We start from the raw sequence: 26650 nt of genomic DNA, 5'->3' as shown, positions 1-26650 counted from the left end.
ATGTGGCATAACCGGATCTCAACTTTGATGCACTGATTTTTAATGGAATATCAGCCATCTAATTCCAATTCCAATGGCAGGGCCTTGCATGCAATTCTGGTTTATGAGCTCATTACTTAACAAATATGATATGCTTCTTAATGAAACAAGATACTTTGTTTTATTTTCTAATAGTCTGTATGAATTATAAAATAAAACCAAAAGTAAATATCAGAGGAAAGCATGAGGAATTGTCCTATTAGCACAAAACATGTCATACGAAGCTGTTTTCATTATAAATTAGCCTTTATTTTATTCCAGAGCTGCAGAGTCCTCAATAAACCCTCTCTGCCTCTGGTTCTCAAGGACAAGGGTGGGTCACTGGCTCAGGATGCCTTGACATCCTTCCCTGCATTTCTCAGCCTAGCCTCTGATTAAGTGCTTGCTGCTGAACATTACGAGGTCATCCAGCACTGAAAAAAACGAACTGGGAAAACATATTTAGTGCTATATTTATTAGTGTGGGTATATGTACATTCATATATGTACACACACTCCAAATAATTTTAAATTAAAGCATTTTTAAAATACTTAATGGAGGTTAAGCAGCATTTTTAACCTCTGTTCAAGTTATTGAATGGCATATTAAAACCAATGTGGCTCTAAAGTACCTTCTAATGTGCACTGCTGCTTTAACAAATTGCCTATAAATTTTAGTTGAATTAAGCCTATTCCTTGTACATTCATAGTAAGGTTAGGTTAATAATACATGAGGTTTCATTATGTGTACCTTCCTAATAATGTTTTTTAAGAAAGTGGGACAAGAATCTATGGGCAATAGTCTACTAGGGGCCAGTAATATTTACAACCAGATGAAAAAGGCAGGCAGAAGTACGGAGGCTTGCGAGTTCATCCCTCCTACCCTACCCCATACTTCTGCCTCCATGCCCCACTACTCACACACACCAGTGTGGAGCTTCTCTCCTGGGGTATATGATCTAGGTCTCTCAGATGTGTTTAAAGAAGTAGAAAGAAAGCTTCAGATTGCAGCAGTGCATTTTAATGTGCATTCTGCAGAGCTGGCTACTGTGAAACATCTGTTTATGATAAAGATACTTCAAGATAAGGGTCCTTTTTTTCAATGCAAATTTCACAGGAAGAGATAAGAAAACCAGAAAACAAAATTCAAAGTAGTTTCTGAAGCTAGAATGCAGGACCAAAAAAAAAAAAAAAAGTCCATAAACACATGACCTTTCCATATGCTACACCTATGGGTACAGAATACCTTGTTTTGTCAAAAAAATCCATTAGGTCCTTAGACCACTATTTTCTTTCCTCCCTGGCAGGGTAAAAACCACATCCTCTCTCTATGTCAACAAAGGAGCGCTCACAGACTTGCATTGTGTCTGTGCCTAAATAGAAGAGAGTGCCACTGGGGTAAATTTTTTTTTTTTTTTTGAGAGAGAGAAAGAGAGAGAGAGTGCAAGTGGGGGCGGGGCAGAGGGAGAGGAAGAGAGAGAGAATCTGAAGCAGGCTCCACACCCAGCACAAGGCCCGTGGTTGGGTTTGATCTCACAACTCTGAGATCATGACCTGAGCCAAAATCAAGAGTCAGATGCTTAATCGACTGCAGCACCCAGGTGCCCCGCCCCTGGGGTAATTTTTAAATGTAATTATTTATTATTTCAAGAAACACAGATGGAGTATGCACTAGGGAGACACTGTTCTATGTGCCCAAGACAGAGCACTGAAGAACGTGAAGAACAGCAGTTAGACCTATAGGCCCATTCCTAAAGGAACAAATGATCTAAAGACTCCTGGAAATGAGGTCAGAGAGGGATCGTGGGTGTTACAGTTCATGTGGGCCATGTTTTTTACCTGCAATGATGGGAAGGCAGTGGAGGATGGAGTGATACAGTCTGACTAAAGTTTGAACAGCATCCCCTTTGGCTGCGCATTAAGAAATGACTCGAGAAGAATAAAGAGGAGAAAGGAAGTTTAGGAGGCTTCTCAGCCAGTCCAGAAGAAAGATGAAAATGGGTGAGTGGGGTGGTAAAAAGTGGACCAGTTCTGGATCTATTTGAAAGGAAAAACAAGACTGATTTTGATAAAAGAGATAAGGGTTGTAGAAACAGAGGGGAATCAGAGGAGAGTGGCAAGGATTTAGCTGAAAAGATTACAATCCAGAAACTACTAGGACAACATTTCAGCTAAGCAGAGTCGAACAATTTTTCCCTTCTGAAATCCCCAAAAATGAAATAAAAGAAAAGAAAGAAGAGGAGATGAAGGTCAATGGCAGATGTCCACAAGTAAAAGCTAAGCACTTGCCGTGGAGCAGCCAACAGTAAACTGATTGATTCAGGTGGTATAAGTCTAGAAAGAAAGGTCTGGAATTGAAGATTCCAGAGGTTTCTGAAGTCAGGTGTGAGGAATAGTTAATCCCCTCCGCAACCAGAAGATTTTCCCTCTTGCATTTTGAGAGAAGGTGAGTTTTCTCTTTAGAAGTTAAACCAGAGAGTGCATGGGTTCAGCATTTGCAGGGACAAAGTGCTGCAGTGAATGCAGGGATTATATATAAGGTGCCTGTAATGGGTGATTTCATGTATCAACTTGGGTAGTTCTGGTGTCAGTTGTTTGGTCAAACACTAGTCTAGATATTGTTGTAAAGGTGTTTTATAGGTTTTCCCAGAATACAAGAATCTACAGACAAAAGGGCCCACTGAGTGCACAGAAAAATTATTTAACAAAAGCACATCATCATATAATTGTCAGAAATGAGGGATATAGAAATAGTAGAAGCTTCTAGAATGTAAGAAAGAAGAGAAGAGAAAAGGAAAAGAAAGAAAGGGAGGGAGGAAGGGAGGGAAGAAGGAAAGAAAGAAAGGGGTAAAAGAATCTAATTGGCTCTGCAAGAAGATCATGGTGAAATAATTTTTTTGAGTGAAAATGATTCTATATAATGGTAAATTTTCAAATAGTTGTGAGTGTGGAATACTTATTTGCAGACATTCAAAATTCTAAAAAAAAAAAATAACTTTCTTCCCTGTACTCTTTCTCACAAGCTCCTAGAGTGTACTACCAAATACATATATAAAATAAGAAAAAATAACACATGGGATTCAGGAAATGGGATCCAACAGGGGAGCTATATGAAGGAAATTCTCAGTATAGCTGATGTATATACACATCTCCTATTGGTTCTGTTTCTCTGGAGAACCCTAACACAGATACTCTTCTTAAAACTCCTGATTATTTCTCAGTGTGTTCAATTAAACCACTTACTGAGTGCATGCAATGTACAAGGAATTACAGTAGTATTGTGGCTACACAAGTTCAATAATATAATCCTTGCTCTCAAGATACTGAAACTCTAACAAGGGAAATGAGCGACTACATAAATAAGTAAAATACAAGAATATCTTAAATGTGATAATTATTTTCATTAATAGGGATGATCCCCATTCTATATTTTCCTTAAAAGGCAGGACAATTTGCCATTAACCTTTGGAGCGGAGTTTCGTGACCATTGTGCTTAGACAAATAGACACTAAGATATTACTCTCCTAGAAAACCAATGTTATCTGAGATAAACCCCAAAAAGAAAGGGGCCAGAGGGAGACAGAGGAGACCATCGGGGGAAGAAAAAGATTGAGTATGACTTTCCAATATTTTAATTTTTAAATTTAATTGGTATTTTTATCAAAATTTACATGCAGATAGTTTTAAAAATCAAATAGAATTTAAAGGTTCACAGCAAATAACAGCAGTCCACTGCTCTGTCCTTCTCCCAGGAATCTCCCTGTCCACAGCAACCACCTTCATCTGGCTTTTATTTCTGTATATCTCTATAACATCCATATATTGTTCCCTCTCAACCTTGAAAATTTAAATTACTGCCTTTCTACAACAGAGGATGAGTATTCAGCTTTTTATGTGCTTCCTCAATAATCCCTTTATTTGGTTAAATCAATATTCAGAGATTGACTGACTATATAAATCTATTTCACAGCTATGCCATATAATATGCTTTGATTATATTTCCTTTCTTGAAAAAATTGCCTTTAATTAGTTTTGTAGGAATCGCTCAGATATTTCTAGGAATCAAAACCCTCCAATAGAAATATACTCAGGAAGGGGTGCCTGGGTGGCTCAGATAGTTAAGCATCTGCCTGTGGCTCAGGTCATGATCCCAGGGTCCTGGGATCGAGCCCCGCATCGGGCTCCTTGCTCGGCGGGAAGCCTGCTTCTCCCTCTCCTTCTACTGCTCCCCCTGTTTGTGCTCTCTCGCTCTCTCTGTCAAATAAATAAATAAAATCTTTGAAAAAAAAAAGAAATATACTCAGGAAAAAAAAAAGAAATATACTCAAGAAATCTGTTTCTTTTTTCTTCTACTGAATATATCAACTCACAGGAGGATCCAAACCCCTGATCCTCCCATTCTGATCTGAGCCAGTTGATCTCCAGTTCTGTTGCATAGCTACATCCTAGTCAGAACAAAACACTCATAAGCTTCACAACAGATAATCACTCAAAAGGATATAACATTTGATCTATTAGCTTTGGCTGGTTTATTTAGAAAGAAGGATATATAAATCATGGTTATTTGTGCAGGAGACTGAGTGCCTTATTTCCAAAAATAGAGATATTAATAAATAATAAAAGAGAAAAAGTATCATCTTGGGATATAAAAAAAAAAGTGATTGAAAATTTGAGAAGATGATTCTGAAGCCAAAAGAGTGCAATATATTATAGTAGTCACGTAGGCCATCTGCACAGCCCTTAGTAATTATCCTGTTCTCTGGGATCCTTACCACCTTGCTCCTACCTTAAGTAGTGGTTCCTAGAAGTCATGATTTATATGATCCTGATACTCCTGGCCATAGTGAATTGGCTCAGACATAGCTACCCTAACAAAACTGAGTCAATTAGAATTTCCTTCTTGGAATTGTATCCACAAAGTAGCTAATAAGTCTCTGTATTGCTAGAACTGTAATGGGATAGACATTTAACCATGCAGAGAGGGAGACAGAAGCAGTGTGTCCTTCTAGAGAAAGAGGGAGAGAGAGAGAAAGAGGGAGAGAGAAAGAGGGAGAAAAAGAGAGGGGGGGGGATATGGAAATGATTGAATGGTTGAATTAATGGATATGTATCAATGGGAGATTTCTAATTCCTGAATTCTGACTGCATTGCTCCATATCAGGTTTTGTGGGACAGCCAGTGATAATATAGCCCCCATTTATATTGAAGCCAGTTCAAATTATTTTCTGATATATATATCTCAAAAAGAATTAATTATTCTTCAGCTCCATCCCATCAATCCCTTTGGATTTACTTGTCCCACTGACCGATGTGAAAGGAAAGGTATGGCTCAGTCCTAAACTGAATTCTTTGTCATGGCAAACAGGACTTCCATCTTACCCATTTCTGACAAGCAAATCTCCTTTTTGCTTGGCACCATGCTCCTTTACACAGGCTCAGATAACTCAGAGCTGGTTGCATAGACAGAACAACCACACAGCTGTTAAACAACTAATAAACATGTATATTCATCATGACATTATGATGGTTTTATTATAAAGAAAATATATTGTTTTACTTAGGTCATATAAAGGCAAGGAGAAAGCCATGGATAGGGTCCATCTTTCTTCTGGTTGGCAAACACATAAAAAGATGGGTACAGTGAGAGGGCGCCTGGGTGGCTCAGACGTTAAGTGTCTGCCTTTGGCTCAGGTCATGATCCCAGGGTCCTGGGATTGAGTCCCACATCGGGCTCTCTGCTCAGCAGGAAGCCTGCTTCTCCCTCTCCCACTCCCCCTGCTTGTGTTCCTGTTCTGTCTCTGTCATATAAATAAATAAAATCTTTAAAAAAAAAAAAAGATGGGTACAGTGAGACTAAACAGTAGTCTATTTTGCTAATTTTATGGCATTTAAAAATAATTCTAGATGCCCCTATATGATGCCAGAACATATAGCCCATTTAGTAAAAACATTTGGTTAGCTTTATTCAGAAAATCAGTTCATCATCTGAATATTTGGCATGGTATAAATAATTAACCCAAGTTTTCCTTTCTCTGGGAAGCAAAATTTATTCTTGCTTTTATTAGACTTTGTTTAGACCTTGTTCGGTTATAGAAGGGGATTTACTTCAAGTTGAGAAATTAAATATAAGTTAGTCTCAATTATAAAATGTCTGATTGGCTGGGATTCCTCTAAAGGGTCATCCCAAATATAGCAACACAGACAGATACACCAAATAATCTTGAACATATTAAATAGTTATATCTGTATTTGTTGATAATATAAATACAACAGTGTTGTTGGAAGTAAATTTTTTAGAAGTCCCAACCCCAAAACAAAGAGGAATCATCCAATATGGGATAATGAAAGGAAAGTCATTGTCCACTGAACATGTAACACATTTCTCTCTTACCTGATTGACACTGATTACACCTTCTTCCTTGCCGATTAGGCAAACACAGGCACTGGCCACTGATTGGGTCACAAGTGATCCCAGGTAATGTCCCCAAGGAGTCACACTCACACATCTGGCAGCCTTGAGAATTGCCACTGGTCAGATTGTACCTGTGAGGCGCACAATGATTACAGTGAAGACCTGTTACTCCTAATTTGCAGGGACATTGTCCTGTTAATTTGTCACACAGCAGAGAGCCATTTACTGTCCCAGCCTTATCACAGTTACAAGGCAGACAGAGGAAAGAATTATTTTGCTGGAGGTAGAAGTATCCCTCCAAACATTCATTGCACCGTCTCCCTCCAACTCTGGGCTTGCAGATGCACTGCCCTGTCTTAGCGTCACAGACGGTCCCAGAGAGGGATCCCTCCGTGTCACAGTCACAGGCCTTACAACTGGTGATGTCCAACCCGTAAAAGTGTTCTCTGCAGGTGTCACACTGAAGTCCTTTGGCTTCTTTCTTGCACTCACACTGCCCAGAAAGAGGATTGCAGTGTTTGTTCACTGAGCCGTGGAGGTTGCACCGGCAGGGCTCACATCCATCATCATTAAAACTTCGGAGGAATTTAAATCCAAAATTGCAATGATCACATCGAAGCCCTGAAGATAAAATTTGTTTAAAAAAGTGAAAACGTGAACATGACTCTACTTCACACTTTCAAGACAAACAACGCTGCTGCCAACATTTAATGCGGACACAAGGGGCACCTGGGGGGCTCAGTCGGTTGGGTGGCTGCCTTCGGCTTGGGTCACGATCCCAGGGTCCTGGGATCGAGCCCCGTGTCAGGCTCTCAGCTCGGCCTGGAGTCTGCTTGTCTCTCTCCCTCTGCCCTGCTCATGCTCTCTCTCTCCTCAGTCTCTCTCTCTCTCTCTCTCTCTCAAATAAATAAATAAAATCTTAAAAAAAAAAAAAAATAATGCAGACACAAAATTAAGTGTTTTCTCCCAGCTGATGCCATAGAGTCCTGGTCATATACTCAAAATACAATAACACTTACTTTGGCAGTCATATATAACTTTATTTCTGTAACGTGCTTTATGAAATTTTATTACTTAACATACAGAGAAATGCTTACTAGAAATATTGCTTCTGTTATACATACTGCAGCTCTTTTCCTCTTTAACAAATATTAAAATTATTATTTTTAATCATTTTATGTTAACAAAATGTTCTTTTAAGAGAATAGGCAGTGAAATAAATTTTCAAAGCTACACAGAAGAATTACGTATTACCATATTACTTATTATCCTAGAAATCAGATGACATGTACTATAATGTTTAACAAAATATTAAGCTGATAGCTATTTTTATGTGACAGTATATATGCTTCTGAATATCACACCTTTAAATAATTAATATAAATAAAACTTATCCAGAGCAATTTTTGTTTCAATGCTTTTATATGCCCCTATATTTTATTATTCTCGATTAATATAAATTATGCTCTCCTTGGCTCATAAAACAATCACATTGCTTGTCATATTGTGTGATTCAGGATATTCCTCTTTAAACACTAAGTAAATTCTGCTGTTACATTACTTCTATTTAAAGGAGTACATATATACATTTCACAAATAGAGAAAAATATGTTATCACCTAAACTTAAATCTCTGACAACTTAGATTAGTTTCAGAGACAGTGTTAAAAGGAAAGAGAATAAAACACAAATTTTTGAATAGTAAAGGTTGAGATGCAAAATATTCCCTTTAGATGGTTTCCACATACCCGTTGAGTTTAAATAACTGACTACGTGGGGCTGAATCAATGGAAACATTTATTTCAAGCTATAATCGCAATAAAAAAAATTAGTCCTAAAATAATAGTCAGAAACACACTCAGGAACTCATATGTAGAAAAGCATTTCTTACACTGGAAGGAAATGCATAATATATATGTATATATTTGGATAAAAATTCAGGAACTCCAATGGAAGGCAAGTTCTTTAACAGTGATGAATGACTCACCTAAGGCATATCATTTAATTTCAATAAGGAAAATAAAAAAGGACCACTATTGCTGCAAATTTTAAAAATAACTGTATTGTTAACAAGAATTATGACTCATTTTGAACTATTAAAATTGGTCTACATGGATTCATATCATATCAGTTTTAAAAATATGCGCAGTGCTTATTTGAATATGCCATACATATTCCTGACAGGCAATCTATTCCTAACGATACTCAGGAAGGCCTACAGGGCATCACATTCGGTGTTAACAAGTGCAGGCGAGTTAGCACACTTGGCATTTAATTCACATTCTTCTCCCTTTTTATTCTAGATGAATGACCTACTTTAATAAAATTATTGGTGCTAATGTATTTTACTGGTGATAGAATCATTAGTAAGATTTAACAGTTTTGTTAACTCGAACAGTTTGCTTTCTGAAGCATACACAACATACACTGGTATTTTCGGCTTTTTTTTTATATTAACAAGGTAAAATTGAATAAGGGTATTGGCTAATCCCATTAGGAAAAGAAACCTATATATACACATATCAAGTTTACGTTTTTATTAAAAATGCTACATGTGCAGAAATAACTCTAGAAATAGTAATATCAAAATGATGATTTAATCTTCAAAAATATATATATTTGTATTTTCCTACAGAAAACTATCTGGATCAATAAGACACATAGATGGCAGGGAAGTTATAACACATTCTAAATAAAGAGCAAATTTTGCTTTTCCCCCTTTTCTTAAGCTCTGGCATCTAACCATCAGAGGAAAGATTTCATTGTTATAGAAAAATAAACATTTCATTGTCTTTAAAGGTCTGTCCTTAAATTTTGTTTTCAGATCATGAGTTTAAAATATATATCATATTAAAGAACAAAGGATGACACATAGATTGAATTCAAAGGTCTTGGAATTCATTTAGCATCACAGATAACACCTATAAAAAAGGATATGCTGCCATTTACAAGTCACTCATTCTTTTTTCCAAAAAGTTAGTTTTTGTATGCTTGAAATGCATAAGGGCAAGTTATGTTAAAGATTTTGATATAATCTTTCTTTAAACCAGAGAAATCTTGTGTCATACCATTAACCATGTCCATATTTTTTTTTATTCAATTAAAATGAAATGCTTGTCTGGCTGAATTGTATAAAATGAAGTGTATATATATATACACCTATAGAAAAGATAAAGAATTAGCTTTAGACTTACAGCACAGAAATGAAAATATTATTCAGAATATGTTCATCTGTATGTGTATATGTATGTATGCATTTGTGTGTGTGTGTGTGACTGCCAGGCATGTTTTCATTATTATAAGGTTCAGGCTAGTGTTAGAAAAACCACGGAAGACTTGGTGTCTTGAATGACAATAGAAAGGTAAAGGTCTTTTTTAAACTTCCTATGTGAACCAAGACATGTTCAGTTAAAATACAAGACTCACTTCATCAGGAAACTTTCCTCTCATAATATTCTCATAGATCAACATTTCAAAGTGCATTATGTACATAGTGCATTTTGGGCACTTGATAAATTTTGTCCTTATGTGGCTGTGGTTCCCCTCAAAAATGCTGGATGTAATAAATTGCTATAATCAAATCTAATTTCTGAAAAATACCTGTGGGAGTAACAAACAAAAAAGCAGGTCCTGTATAAAAAAAAAAAATGATAAATAACACCGAAGGTAGCTGTTTATTATAATCAGCTTGGCACTGAATTACAAAATTAAAATTATGTGGCCCTTTATAACTAATCCTACCAATATACATGATCTGTGGAATTATGTTGACTTATTTTGCATTTCATAGGAACAGTTCAAAGAAATATAATAGGAAAAAAATGGAAAGATTTATCACAAAGGACACTGTAGCACAGAATATTTTGAAAAAAATCCATTTATTTTGGTCTATTAAGAAAACTAGCATGGAAATGATTTGCTTAGAACTCATTAAGTGTAAAACATTTTGAAAAAGTGCTAATTTTCTAAAAGAAACATCTATGCAGTAAGCAAATTATATTTTTCTATGACTTATTAGTATGGGACCATGTGAACTAAGGCATCTACAGAATAAAGAAACTTCTAAAGGGTTGATTAAACGAAGCTTCAAGCTGTAGTTTGATAGAATTATTAATTTAATCATTTTTAGACAGTTAATTTCATCCAAATTGTTTTTTTTTTCCAGCCTGCCTTGAGCAAGGAAATTTGCTTTACTCTTCAGTTAAGAAATCAAATAGAGAATTTGATTCCAGATGGTAATAGAGATGTGACTGTAAACTTTTGTATTACACATACCAATGACGTTTGCTTTGCACTTGCACTGGCCTGAATTTTGGTGACAGGTAGTATCTCCATCCACTGTCCCAGAGGTACTGCAGTTACAAGAGCTACAGCCATCAGGATCCGACTCTTGTAGATTGTAGAATCCATTTTGGCACTGATTGCATTGTCTGCCAGACACATGTCTCTTACAATTACACTGGCCTCCAATCTAGAGGAGATACAACATTTTGTAGAATGATGAACATATCTATTTTTAGATAATTTGCTCATTAGGTACAAGACAGGGAGGGAGGGAGGGAGGAAAAAAAAAAAAAAAAAACTTTAAACAGACAAGAAGGTAATAAGGTACGTTTCCTCCTGACACAAAACATGGGAAGCTTCGGCAGGGTGAATATATAGAACAGAATGAAAATAAACCCCAAAGAAGTCAGTAGCATGGGACTAAAAGGGAAACGTGGAATTAAGCACTGAGCACCAGAGAAAGAAATCAAATATAGTCCTGTGGAGATTGAAAATAGAAAAGAGCCGGCAGTTAATTTAGTCTCACAATTTCACCTCTCTGTTTTTTGCTCCCCTCATCTACTAACTCTTTGACCCAAACTTGCTTGATACATGGTGCTTAAATTAAGGACAGATCTTTCTATAGTAATATCATCCTGTCAAGGTCTTCACAATGTTTAAAATAAAGTTCCTTGTTAACAGAACCATTTGTGCCTACTGATTCAGACCCTGAAAACTTAAAAAAAAAAAATTCTGCTTTTAAGAATATTTCAGCATATTTATGGTTCATTTGTAACATGACTTAGTCACATTAAGTATATTTAGCTGATTTATATTATGGTAAAAAATGCAAAAATAATTATTTGTTTCAGAGCACTGTCAAGTAAAATAAGAGCTGAATAAAGGAGTATTTTTCTTCTTCAAACTCCTGTTTGAGAATGAAATACACAAAATATATAATGCTTATCTACTATATATATAAATAATACCATGTTGGTTAAAAAAAGATAATTAAGAGCCTAAACTTTTCAGAAGGGAACATATGCATATAAAATGTGAAACTAATATGAGAAATTTAAAAATAACTTAGGACTTGAAAAAGAGATGCCAATGTAAACATCAAATCAAATCTCCTATAAAGTCACTGGCATTTCTCCCCCTGATTTCCTTTTACATGAACTGAATCTAGCTCTCCACAATTGGTGCAGGGTTGTCACACAGGGAAGTAACCTACATGTAGAAAGGCATGGCTTGATTTACCTTTAATCGCAGGTATACTCAAAAAAATCAGGTTGGGATTCAGTTACAAACATGTAGAGAAAGGTATTTTAATTAAGGAATTTTAAGAAATCTATCACTGCCTCATTCTTCCTCATCCGAGATATAGGGAATATGCTGGAATCATTACTTAAGGGTAAAATAATTGATATGAAAATGTTTAATACCCTGAAAAATAGAAGTGTGTACCTGCACCAGGTGTAGCTGTAGATTAGTAATGAACCTCAATATCAAAGATACATATAGGTCCATAAAGATATGCAAAGACCATGAATGATCTCTTTGTACCCAGCTACTTCCCCACCCCCATTCTTACCCAGTCCCATATAATCCAGATCATTACTCAAGACAGAGATTTGATTTGGTCTGCGAAAATAAGTGACATTTATTGGTGGGTATGTGTTATATATAGTCATGAAAATCTACTAGGTCTCTGATTATACACTCTGCTGCAAATAAGATAATATGATTTTATTACCATTTCTTTAACCTAAAAGTTTGTATAACACATATAAATTATACTTTCCTTAAATGAGCTATACCTTAAAATGTGGCTTAAAAATAAGTGATAAGGGCTTTGTAGTTTTATGAAAAGTTTTCATTTTAATCAGTTTCTCAAAACGCACCTGAAAATATAAATTTACATCTGTACAACTCAGCTTTTTATTTTTTTTAATATTTATTTATTTTTATTTGAGAGAGAGAGAGCATGCTCATGGAGGGGCAGAGGGAGAGGGAGAGAGATAATCCTCAAGTAGACTCCCCATTGAGCATGGAGTCTGACACAGGGCTCTGTCCCAGGACCCTGAGATCATGACCTGAGCAAAAATCAAGAGTGGGGTGCTCAACCAACTGAGCCACCCAGACACCCCCAGCTTCATTTATATGATGGCATATAAATGTACTTAAACTCTAAGACCAATTCCTGTCTACCGAGAAGTAAAAAGTGAAAAGGGTGTGCTTTTCCCCTTTAAAAATACACTTCCAAAAAGTCAGATGCAACATTTTTCTGTTTCTATGCTCTTTGGTAGAATACTTTTACATTAACCCAATTAAATAATACAGATCTGAATAAATCATGGGATGAAAGGTACAACACAGGGAATATAGTCTATACTACTATAATAGCATTCTGTGGTGACAGAGAGTAGCTACATTTGTGGTGAGAACAGCATAATGTATAGAGCTGTCAAATCACTATGTTATACACCTGAAACTAATGTAACATCGTATGTCAATTATACTTCAATATAAATAAATATATATATATATACATAAATACAATCCTGTAATTATTATCCCCAGAAAGATAAGGTAAAAGTATTCATTAAAAAATATAGAAAACAAAAAGCCTTAAGAAAGAAACAATCTGTGAAGGAAGGAATACATTAGGCAAAATAAAAATCTCAATAAGAAGATTGGAAGAGAAAACTGAGAAAATTCTTGAGAAAGAATAATAAGGATAGAAATGAAAAACAAAATAAAAATAGAGCATTCCCAGACGGACAAAAGTAGAAAAAAACATGAGGGAGGAAATTACCAAAGAATTAATACAAAATAAACATTTTTCCAGACATGAAGCTACAGATTAAAAGCATTCACCATGTGCTAGCAAAATTAAGGGGGGGGGAGAAGGCAAAATCACATACAATCCCATTAAGTATTCAAATGTTGGAAATAAACAAAAGGGACAAAAGTTTCCAGAAACAATAAATCCCACATAAAAGAACTATAGATTATCACTGAAGTATTCTCAATTATTATTGTAACCCAGAACACTATATCATAACTTTCAAATTATGAGCAAAATTATTTGCCAATCTAGAATTCAATACCAGGTCAAACTATCAGTTATCAGTGAGGAAAGAATAATGACATTTTTCAGGTTTGGAAGGATTTAAAAACTATAACTCCCTCTCTCAGGAAACTAGTTGGTGATAGAACTCCAGCAGATAAAAAAGTAAACAAACAATAGCAACAACAATGCAAGGCATGGGATCAAGGAGATAAAGATTCAGAAGTATGTGGAAAGTCTCAGGCTAACAGTTGAGCAGGAGACCCAGAAGGCCATTGGTCCAGACTAAATTCAAAGGATGGAACAGGCAATATAAGCAAAGGAATTATTCAGTATTAATTATTAAATTATTTTATCTTTATTAAATTATTAAATATAGGCAGAATATTAAATATAGGCAGAAGAAAAGATTACGGATATTTTTTGAAGATAGAGTCAACATGATTTGCTGGCAAATTATACATAGCTGCTAAAAGAAAGAAAATTCAAAAATGATTATGGCTTTTGACATGAACAACCAGAAGAACAGAGTTGCCATTAACTAAGATGGGAAAGGCTACGAATGAAGCAGATTTGGGAGGGAAATCAGGAGATCAGTTTGGGACACATTAAATTGAGATATCTGCTAGATATTGAGTATTTAATTGAAAATTAAAGTGTGGAATTCACTTGAGCATTGCCTGTGTATTGACAACCTTTGAAGTTAAGTACCACCATGGGACTAGATGTGGAAGGAAAGATCCATAAAGAGGGTTCCGGAGAGAAATAGGGATCAAAAGAGTTTTGAAATGGAAGAAATAACAGCATGTTTATTTGCTTAAAGGGAGGACAAAGCACAGGCATCCACATTGATAACTCAAGGGAAGGTAAAAGTCAAGTGCAGGCCCTGACTCACTGGGCATTATGGCCTCTCCTTCGGTTGATATCTACCCATTTCTAGCCTTTTCCAATACTGAGTTCCTCCCAAGTTAAGGCATGTTTCCTTCTTCTGTTATCCTATAGCATTTTATTGCTACATTATACCATCCTGTAATTTTCTAGTGTCTAACTTATAATTATTATATGCCTCTTTGAAAATACCTCTTCCCAGTGTAATGTATGGCTCAGCAACCAAAGGGCCATAACCTTGTGCACCTTTCTATCACCCATGGATCCAACAAGATGCCTGATACATAGTGACACTTATAATATTGCAGGCAGAGTGCTACAATGTTTTATGTATTTTTTCCTATTTATTAACAAATAATCCTGTGAGGCATTATAATATCCAGAGGAAAATTAAGTGACTTTTCCAAGGCCTAGCCTAAATGGAAACCAAGGGCTTTATGTATGGTTGCAATCCTGCATGTTTATGCACTATACCATCGTGCCTTAGAATTTAACACTCATTCCTATTCTGTCTCAACTAAAAGGTGTAAGTTCCTTAATCATTTGGATGTCGCATAATTACTAGTCACAGTATAATCTATACTCTGCCCCCTATGTCTACCTAAATCTTCGTTTATTTATCTATAAAATGAGCATGATTATATTACATCTGTTGTCAGGATTAACCGGGATTATTAATATAAAAGTATCTAGTATCATCTCTAGATCATAGTAAGTGCTTGGTAAAGATAAAGTATGACAATTACTATGTATATTTCACACTGGTATTGAACAAATACAGTAAATTCATCAAATGACTGATAGTCAAACTTTTTTTCACCCTTCTAGAATACATGACGGATGTGTGGCAGGCACTTGCAAAGTAAAAAAAGGCCAATCATTTGCATCCTGAAATGTTTTGATGTCCCCTCCAGCTACATAACCTCTTTTCTGTTCCTTGAACACATTAGGGGTGTTCCCGCCTTAGGATGCTTGCATAGACTCCTCCCTCTGCCTACGACTCTTCTCCCAGATTTCAACACAACTAACTCCTTCACCTCCTTCAGGTCTTAAATCAAATGTCACCTTCTTGATGAGACCTGTCTTGACTATATATCTGAAATGGCAAGTCCCTTCCTTGAAATGGCACTCCCACGGTGTTCTACACAGTCCAATTTCTTCCATAGCACTTTACTTAGTAAATAAACCTATTTATTTTTACATTGACTGATACTGGTCTTTGTCATCTACTTCCCAAACCCCATTATGATGGAAGCACCATAACAGCAGGAGTTTTAGCCATTTTACCATTTGTGAAATGCATGACACTTCATTTTACAGAAGAAACCAAACCTAAGACAGACAGGTAGTAAGTGACCTAACTCCTAAGTCTATGCTCATGGCCACTATGCTAAATTCACTATGCTCGCGATAAGTTACAAATCTAATGATAGCAGCAGGAAGTCAAGGTAATGACCTATGCCTATGAAGAGATGGATGCACAGAGAAGAATCAGGCAAGCATTCCAGTTATCATTTTGTGAACTTCTCTGAAGAGCACTGATGTTTGCTAATGGCTGATATACACTGCCTCGTGACCACACTCAGGACCTCTCCATTTTGGACCATACTGCAAAAGCCTGCTGTACCAGGCTATGTACAGAGATGCACATGGTGCAGAGATGTAATGGTAAATGCACAGAGTCTGTTGTGTGACAATTCAAACAATGAATTTGACAGGGATATTTGTGATAGTCGAAAAGAGTAAGATTCTGCAATAATTTTCTTACCCTTCTCAGCTCTCCTCTCCATTAAGAGATGAAATTCCATCAGGGTGAATTCAAGGCATTGGATAACTCATATATGATTTCTTTTGTGTTTAAGGAAAATAGGAAGTATGATTTCAAAATTAATAAATTACCTGAGGACAGTCAATATTTATCAGAGGTTCTCTGTAATATACATTATATTTTAAGTAACCTAAAGCAACACTTCTAAAACAGCAGAAATATATGTCTTCCTATGTACTCATCTGGCTGGTGGTAGAAAAAATCTAATGTGCTATAGATTACATGTTCTCGTTGAACTCACTAAACACCAATGAGATAATGTTGATGTTGCCAAGCAGAGTAAGAATTTGAAAAGCAAACTCAAAAGTTTAAGAACAGGAAGACTGTCCTGAAAATTAAAGTGGATTTGGAGGCTATTGTTTGAATAGAAAAGAAATACAAATGAGGGCAAAAAAGACATCTTTTAAGCAGTGAGTACATTCTTCAGAACAATATTTTCTTTTATAGAGACTATAGACTTTTCTTTTATACAAATTCTTTACCTCATATTTTCCCTGTTGAGGAACTCGTGCATTCACATAGTTATTCAACAAATGTTTGCTCACCTACAACTACACAGTATGCATCTTGTAAGTTGCATAAGGTCAAATTACAAGAGAAATACCTCTCAGTTTCCACCACTTCTTCCCTCAGAATTGCCATCAGTACCCAGCAAGTACATATAGAATGATTTCTATGAATCTGTTCCTCTCCCCTGATCTATTTAATAAACTATCAAATTAATTTTCATCTACTGCAATTCTGATAATGATACTCCTGTGGCATTTTTAGGTGAAGTGGATTCAGAAAATAAGAGGACACACTTTCTGTAAAAAAAAATAAAAAATAAATTAAAATCAAGTAAAAGTTGTTTTGCTTCTTATTATCACCAGGTACTAGCAATTTTAAATGATGCTTGTGATACATTACTCTTCCCCACTGGGGTGGACTGCCTCCACTGCCTCCTCCACACTAGGAACACCACTGCATCACTTCTATGCTCATGGATATTCAATAGCTCCCTATTGCTTACCTAACAAAGTCCACATTCCATGATGTGCCCTCAACATGCCTTTCTAGGCTCTCATAACATAATGCTACCTCAGTGATGGCCCCAGAGTTTCTATAGGAAGGGCTGGAGGGCAGCAATCTGGTTGGAAACCTTGCACAGGATTTGTTTTGTAGCTACGTTTGCCTTTTCCTCTTTTCATTTTGCACTACACTTGACCTCGGTTAGAATTCTGAATAGAAGTTGTAAGAGAAAACATCCTTGTTTTGTTCCTGATAGACTTGTTTTTAAATGGTTTGTCAGGTTATGGGATGATAGTCAGGTAGCCCTCACAAAATGACTTGGCAAGTATATACTTTTCCTCAGTTTTCTAAACGTTTATGTAGGACTGATAGGATTTATTCCTTTATGTTATCAAAGAATTCACCAGTGAAGTCATGTGGGCCTGAAGTTTTCCTTCTTGAAAGGGAATTTTGAAACTTGAATTTTGATTACAAATTCAATGTCTTTAATTTGTATGAAGTATTTAGATTTTCTATTTCTTCCTAGGCTTATGTTAATATTCTATTTCTTCTTGTATTATTTTCATGTTAACTTGTTCATTTCACTTAAGATATCAAATTAGAGGAGAGTTATTCATGATATCAGGGTGTTTGTAGAACATGCTGTGATGTCTCGCTCTCTTTTTTTTTTTTTTTTACAATTTCTGATGTTGGCAGTTTGCATTTTCTCTCCTCTTTATTGATGAGTTTATCAATTTTATTAATCTTTTCAAGGAACTAACTTTGAGTTTGTTCATTCTCACTGCTGTTTGTCCAATTTCTGTCTGGCTGATTTTTCAGCCTTCCTTTCCCCTTTTCATCAACTTTGTGCTTCGTTTGCTTATATTTCCTTTCCCATCATTAGTCTTCTGGCTCAGAAAATAGTCAGCTTCACATTGATGCCTGGCTGCTTACCTGATGAAGAGTCATTTTGCCATTCATTCCCTCTTGTCTTTAGGGCCTCTTTTTCAGTTTCGCAAGAGACTTAAATTACCCATAAAGAACTGAGTTTGGATAAGTACAGGAAAAGTTGAGTTACTGCAGTTGAGCATTGTAGTGAGTAGGTGAAAAGTGGAGGGAGGGATAGGCTTTGATGGATAAAGTAGATTGAAAAAGGAGGAGAAATGGGAGCCATCACATAAGAAAGCAAACAACAAGAGCTTGTTTGGGCTTGCATTTTTTCCATGTACCTTATATATTTAAGTTAGGCAGTAAAAGTTGAAACAGACCTCAGAGGAATCAGGGGTAATGATTATATGGCCACAAAGTCCTTAAGTCTTTCCAAATCCTAACATACTGACAGAACTAAAGAGCAAAACTAAAAAAAAAAAAAAAAAAAAAAAAGCCATGAACAATATTTATAACAAAACTAGGTGACCAGCTATCTGCAGAAACCCCCAAAAAGTAGCAAGTGGGAACAAACTATCAATAGTTGCAAGACCGGCATGGTATCACTATCTGTGGGGGAGAAAGCAGACAGAAGTCACAGAGCATCTGACTTTTGAAGGACCTAAAAACTAGAGAACCCAAGGTGCACTGTACCAATTTTAGAATGGGCAACCAAATCTGAAAGGGGTTTCACTGACCCAACAACAGTGATTGCAAGAGATCTGCAGTGGAAATTGAAGTCTGGAATAATCCAGTTTCCATGAACTCTCAAAACAGACTAACCAGGGCACACTTCCATGGCAAGGTCCCACACTTAGGAGAAACTATTAAGAGTGGTTGGGCACAATTGATGGTTAATACAATACACACCTAAAATCAGAAATTCTAAAGTCAAGATGGGTTTATCATTGGCAATGAAAAGAAAATAAATCTTTACAAAGTTTCTTTTAAAATAACAATAGCAAACAAGACATTTCAGGAAAGATAAATTTATTTTTTTATTAAAGATTTTATTTATTTATTTGACAGAGAGAGACACAGCAAGAGAGGGAACACAAGCAGGGGGAGTGGAAGAGGGAGAAGCAGGCTTCCCGCGGAGCAGGGAGCCCAATGTGGGGCTCGATCCCAGGATTCTGGGATCATGACCTGAGCCAAAGGCAGACACCCAATGACTGAGCCACCCAGGTGCCCCAGGAAAGATAAATTTAATTCACTGGTTTCTGTTTCTCTTATTTACTATTATGTACACCTTGACTAGCATAATGCCCAGTACATCACAGCATGCCTAAGATATATGTTTATTGATTAAGTAAATTAATTAAAGTCAGTTGTTACATAACTGAAATGTATTCAGGAGATACTGTCAAATATAACAGGAGTTATAAAAATCACAATTTCTACTCAATTTTAGTAGAAAATTAGTTATGACTGTAATAGACTACTTGCCCCAAATTCTTCTCCATTCAAGTAAAAAAAAAAACTATATATTCATAGTTTTCAAAATACTCATCTCAATCAAGCAATACCATTTCTTAGTACTGAAAATTTTGGAATACACAAATCTACAACATATGTTTAGTGTATTCCAAAGTTGAGTTCTTTGATTATCCACAACCAAATAACTCAAACCTATAGAATTAAAAGTCCCTGAAGGTTGAGCCCAGGAATCCTCATTTTTAAAAAGTTGCATTGGTAATTCTTATGAACACTAAGATTTAAGAACTAGTGCTTGGTACTTGCTACCTATTCTATCACTGCACTAAGTCAAGTGCTCCTCAGGACTCAGTCTTACTCTTTTTTCTTCTTAGTCATGCATCTCATTAAATTATTGACAGGTCCATCACTGAGCATCAAAGAAACATCATCTTCCCAAACTGAGTCAGTATTGAAGTATTCGTACTACTAATCATCTGAATGTAAATTCTAACAATAGACTTATTATAGCAATTTTTTAAAAAAGCATTTATGAAACATCTAATTATTTGCAGCATTGCTGGTCCTTCTAAGGAAAAATACATCTATCTATCCATCCATCCATTCAACCATTCATCCATCCATCCATTGTCCATCTATCAATTGATCTTTACACAGTATATTCTCCCTGCTAGGAGCTAGCTCAGCTCTAGGATGTGGACCCTAAAAACTCCTACATATTTCTAGTATAGATACATCTTTCCTTAAGCTTCTGACTCCCTTAAGCAATGTCCACATTAATATAACAGGCTACCTTAGTAAGATACTCATTCCACTTCAAAAATAAATAAATGAATCTGCAGTGGTTTCTGCCACATAAAAGTATCATAAATTAGAGAATGCCAGGTGAATAATGTACATCATAATACTTGTTTCCATTTAAGCATTTTGTGATACTGCTGTTTATCATCTTGCTCAGCTGTCGAAAATACTCATTTGAGAAGAAAGGCTTCTACATTTGTGTAAAACAAAGATGTGTTTTCTTTCCCATTCTACAATGTCTATCATTTGTCAGGCTGGTATATTTTTATAGCTTCCTTTCCCCTCCAAAAGGTATTTCTGAAAAACTGCTTTCCAAACTTCCTCACCACAATCTCTAAGGAAGAGTTCAAAAAGGTAAAATACCAAAGCATGCTCAAAGTCATAGTTGGAATGGAATACATTTTTTCCCAATACTTTGAGTGTTCAAGACTGAAAGAGTGTAAAGAGGTTCCCCACACACTGTTGTTGCCAGCAATGTTACATACTTGAATGGTTTTAAGAGGAAGTACTATAATTATAGTCCTTCTAGTTCTCAAAGGGGTATAGTTTCATATTGCATAATCTTTTTTTTTCTTTTTTGCTGTTTTAGGTCTCTTTTGCTCAGAGATTAGAAGCTATAACTTGTGAAAGATGCATGCAGTATTTGTCACCATGTTAAATTAGAACATTTCATAAATGTCATCTGAATGGTACAACTATACAGTATAGTCTTATTGTAATCTGCTGCAAAATTAATATAGTAGTTATTAACAAGATGGTGTTTTGACTTTATCAATATGAAATATCTCAGTAGCATTTAAAAAGTATTTCCAACATGAATAAATGTATTTTCTATGTCTATAGTTAATGGTGTATAGAAATACGCTGTTAAGAAAGTTAACTTCTTTAGTTTAATGATCATTTGTGTTTTATTTTGGTAAGTGATCAAAGTTGCTGTGAATTTACACAATAGAATGCCTGCTTACTGTTATGTTAGTTTGTTGAACCAGTGAAAAAGTAAATCTCAAATATATTGAGAGAAAGATGTCCATATGAGATGATAAAGAAACTAAATAAATCAGGCTTAAAAGAAAATACCTTTACAAAATATTCAAATTAGTTTATGTGTAAGATAATAAGGTGAATCTTTGGTATAAACTAAGCACTAGGGAGCTATATTACCTCTTTAATATCACCCAAATCTCCATTTGAGAATTACATTGGTTTCAAGAAATTAATTTGCCAATTATGTACACATTTTTATTTCCTAAATATTTAGAAATATTTTAGTGGTTAGGACTAACTTAGTAGGATTTGGAATGATCCTGAAAGAAACGATGTGTTTCCTTCCTACTTTCAGATAACATATGTAAATATCCAGATGAGCAATCAGCGATGGATTCCTCTTATGTCCCAGTGCTAGGAAAAGATGTTTAAGTAATACCCAGCATCTCTAACCTCAAGTTGAGCTTTGGAAACAAACAATACGAGTTTTGAATTTCTGCTCTACCCCATTATTACTTGTGTGATCTTGGAGGAGTTACATAATTTCTCTGAGCCTCCATGTCCATAACTACACAAGGGATAAATTAATAACTCCTTCACCAACTTCAGTAAGGACTGAATTAATTGACTAAAAGTGCTTGGCATAATCCTTCACACATGACAAATGCATAACAAATGGCACCTATGAGATTTTACAGACTAATTTTTGTCCTCATGCATTTTAAGCAATATGTCCACTACCTGCCAATCTGTTTTATACATTTCAAAATGTGACACTCCCATACACAGTATCAAAACTTCATGCAGGTAGATCAAGGTGGAGACCAGTCCTTCAGCTCACCTGGAGCTTAAATAATCCCCAGTCCTGCATGGCACTGAGGAACCTGGTGTCTTTGCCCCTGGTTCACCCTTGATACTGGGAGTGCATCTGCCTCTGGAAATGATCAGTACATTAGTCTGGCAGGAGAAAGGAGGCTGCCTATAATCTGTCCTGAATGAATCAGAATCATAAAATATATATATATATATATATGGGTCATGATGTATTGACTATTTTGTAAAACAAACTTACCATACCCCTTATCTATATTCATATCTAAATAAATAAATGTTTTCACCTTTTAATCATAACCCCAAGAAGACATACATGCAAACACAGAAACACACACACACACACACACACATATATCCATCCATCCTATGGTGGTTGCCTTTGCTAAAAGTCTTGAAATACTCGTATTTTGAAAACTGCCTTTAAAATCTATGGTCCCTACGCACTATTGTTCTTTATGCTTTCCTCCTCATCTGGGAGTACCTAGAGAGGCCATGATTATCTTCTCATTCACTTGTCCCTGGGGCTTCTCTCTTACATGTGCTCAAGAACAAGTATTTTCCATGCAAGCTGGTTCTCCTCCCACCCATATTCAGTCCTCTTTTGCTGATATGTGCTGACACAGTTTTAGCAGACCAACTTCCAGTGATACCTCTGCCATTAAACAAGGTTTACCCCCAAGCAGGCACTGCTTCCAATATTAATGGTCTGATAACCCCAAGGTGCTGATGAGGTACTATATTCTCAGGGTTTCCATTAAATAGAAGCTACTGTGTTCTGTACGTAGAAGAGAACATCCTGTTCATTCTTGGGCTACCTTCTGTCATGTGGGCACTGAGCAGAGATGGCTGGCTCTCCATCAAGATCCATTCTCCTCTTTCATAATACACAGTTGTAATTAGGACATGGCTCCCTAGCCAGGGACAACATTTTTCTAGCCTTCCACATAACTAGTGTAGGCATGTAACTAGCTCTCACCAACAGAATGATAGAGGACGTGATGTATGTCATTTTTTGGACCAAGACCTTCAGGAGGTGAAAGTTGTTTCTCCACATTGCCTTTTCCTTTTCTAGAGGAAGGCAGAGCCAGACAATGGAAGTAGGCTATGTCCCTGAACTGTCTTCTGGAGGAGAGCCACCAACCAACCTGAAACGGCTACCTTGGAGGGGTTCTATGAACAGGATATAAACTCCTATATTGTTTGGACCACTAGTAATTTGGTGTCTATTTGTTACATCTGTGTAGTTTATTCTAACTACTATCAAGTAGTTAGGATCTTGTATCCTATTAACCTACACTTGTTAATTAAATCAATTATCCAGTTATTGCCTACTATCCCTGTCAATCCTATCTTCACTATTGAATCTAGCCCTAAATGCCTGGGGTATTATTATTTGGTCAAGTTTTTATACTGTAGTCCTTGGGATAAGATCATTCCCAAGGAGATGCCAGGAGTGTTCAAACATGTAACTCAAATTAGGCTGCAGGTGGGAACCTCACCTCAGTTATAGCTCCATCCATTTTACCTCTAGGAAGTTTGTCATAACCTTGGTTTTTCTTCAGTACGAGTTTTTATTGATAGATCAGACCCACGTTTCCTTTCTTTTTCCATTTATACCTTAGCACCTTTGTTCCTATCCTTTGCATCTGGCCCTCTAAATTCTCAGATTAGTCAATTAATACTCAGCTTTCCAGCTGCAAGAGAAATATTACTACTCATCTCTCCTTATGTCTCTGAATGAGAGACCACAACTTATGCCCAAGTTTTCATGTCTTTCTTTAAGTTCTAGGTAAACTTCCCATCTTTCATATCCTTCACAATCCTAATGTTTATAGCCAGTAACCATACATCATACTATGCAGGGTCACACTTTTCATAGACTGAGGAAATGTGTGCATTATTTCTATTTGTACACCTTAATATGTGGGTAACAGAAAATATAAGGTAATATATTTCTGGAAAATTCACACAGTGACTTTTGGACATATTGTGGTAATTGATGACAAATACCTAGTTCTGAGCAGATGAGAAAGCATTGATGAACTGCAGGAAATGGTACATTATGTGGAGAAACTATATTCTGCTCCATTTTTTTAATGTATTTCCTTGAAAATTATCCCTCTGGCGGAACAATCAATTTTCGTGAGTAGGATCCTTATTCCTCATGATTCCATCTTCTTTGGGTCGGACCTGGAAATACTTCCTTCATTGATGCCTTTCCATTTCATCTAATTCATTCCAACCCCTAGTCTCCTGCCTTATTAATCTATTTTTTAATGTCTCTTAATCATCTCTCTCTGTTCCGGCTCTAATGCAGCAGTCTACTGATACCTTATTGAGCATTACAATCAACCATTCCTCTTTCTTTTTATATAATTACAACTATATTTTCAGTTTTAAGCCAACTTTCAGATTCCCTTACTGGGTTGTTGTTTTTTTTTTTTTCATTTTTAAAAAAAATCACTTAGTTTAGATTCTCTAATTCTGAGGACACAGAGTACAATTCGACTATAATTTAACAGAGGCTCAGTCATATGGAAAACTTAGAAAACCATTTGATTTTAAGATGGGATTCAGAAGATAGAACAGAGTAAGCCCATTCCTGTCCATCTGTATACACTTATGCATAAGAACACACTCATGTTTACCCCCTCTCTCTCTCACACACACCTACATCCAGCTTCTTTTGCATATACATCTTTGATGGTGTTTTAGCAACTTGGTTATTAAAGAGAGATCCATAGATCAGCAGCAATGGCATCACTGGGGACTTTTACAGATTCTCAGTCCTTACTCCAGACTTCCTGAATCAGAATCTGCCTTTTAAAAAGACATCTGAGATATTCGCTTGCACATGAGAAGTTTGAGAAGCACTGCTCTGGGTGGTCTCCCAGGTATTGACTGTTGCAGCTTAACTCATGGTTTCTCAGATCCAAGAACATAGCAAAGTAGGAAAGAAGGAAGGTAAGAGGGATGGCAAAAATCCCAAGCAGGAAAGCACTGAGACAACATTTCTTGAATGCCTTCTACATGACTCAGGCCATGAGTCATACTAGGGACTTTCTCAAGTGTTTTCACATCATCAGCATTACCTATGTAGGTGGCTGTAGCAGGTACTCCAGGAATACCAGCAAACATGAAGGACAGGGGCAGAGGAGGGGCAGATTGGAGACAATTTGCTCCCTCCTTGGATAAGGAGCAGACTAGGATTTCTCTATATATGTACTTTAAGGATGAGTTAATAGACCCTTTTCCAATACGTCAGAATGCTTTTTTTTTTTTTAAAGCATCATCCAGGCATGAGGCTCTATTTAGTTCTTCTAAACTTAAGTCATAGTAGATAAGAAAAAAAGAAAGAACAGTCAACCTCTGACTCAGAAAAGATATTAAATAACTCATGCACTGACTTCAAAGGAAACAAGAAGGAAGTGCAGTGACATCCTGGGAAACTTATAAGCATCTGTGCTAATAGCCAAGGCTGATTTTAAGATAAATGGACCTATTATCCCCAGCACACATAGTGAATTTTCATCTTCTTTGGCTCATGTACAGCTTTTGGGTCTGATGAAGGTACTGAAAACTCTTCCCTCAGAGAAACATAAACAAATAAATACACACACTACTACATAAATTTAAAGATATGTGTGTGTGTGTGTGTGTGTGTATATATATATATATATATATATATATATATATATATATATATATGCCTTAAAACTTATCCATGGTAGCCCCAGGGATCCAAGGGCTCTATAATAAGGACTCCACAATAATAGTAATGACTCTTTTCCATTTTCCCCTCTCCTATTAATATTAATACTATTATTATGCTTTAGATGTTCTAAATGTCTTGACTTTGGCATCTGTATTTTTAGGATTTAGTGACTCAGAGCATTATTTCATGCCATTCTCAAGATCTTGGCACTCACATGAGGAAGAATTATAACATTTCTTATGGAAGAATAAGGCAAACATGCCATATCTTATGAGATTGGATTGAGTTTCAAATAACAACTGCCAAAGGGAAAGTTCCCTTCCAGAACACAGAGCGCACGACACAGTCACTCAGGCCATTTGGGGCTGGCTTGACTCCTAAGTTATTATAACAAAATGAGACTTGAACTACTGCCTAATTTCCTTGTATGCTCCCTAATATTATTAAGGATTGCAATTGCATGAATTTTTAAAATGTCCTTGAA

The 26650-nt window shown here is 36.1% G+C and overlaps 1 protein-coding gene across 1 annotated transcript in view; it reads right to left on the bottom strand.

Moving 5' to 3' along the window:
* The window catches only part of USH2A (usherin), a 701438-nt gene that overhangs the window by 548103 nt on the left and 126685 nt on the right, over positions 1 to 26650 (bottom strand). The window contains exons 11-12 of the mRNA XM_045876094.2: positions 10705 to 10900; positions 6410 to 7051 (exon numbers count right to left, since the gene is read on the bottom strand). Coding sequence (XP_045732050.2) covers positions 6410 to 7051; positions 10705 to 10900 — 838 coding nt within the window. The remainder of the gene's footprint in view (positions 1 to 6409; positions 7052 to 10704; positions 10901 to 26650) is intronic.

Source organism: Mirounga angustirostris, unplaced genomic scaffold (assembly GCF_029215605.1).
Source record: "Mirounga angustirostris isolate CCGP_5_RB_7025 unplaced genomic scaffold, mMirAng1.0.hap1 SCAF_6, whole genome shotgun sequence".
Taxonomy (NCBI): Eukaryota; Metazoa; Chordata; class Mammalia; order Carnivora; family Phocidae; genus Mirounga; species Mirounga angustirostris.
The sequence above is the reverse complement of the archived record's forward strand: the minus strand, read 5'-3'. Positions and strand labels throughout refer to the sequence as shown.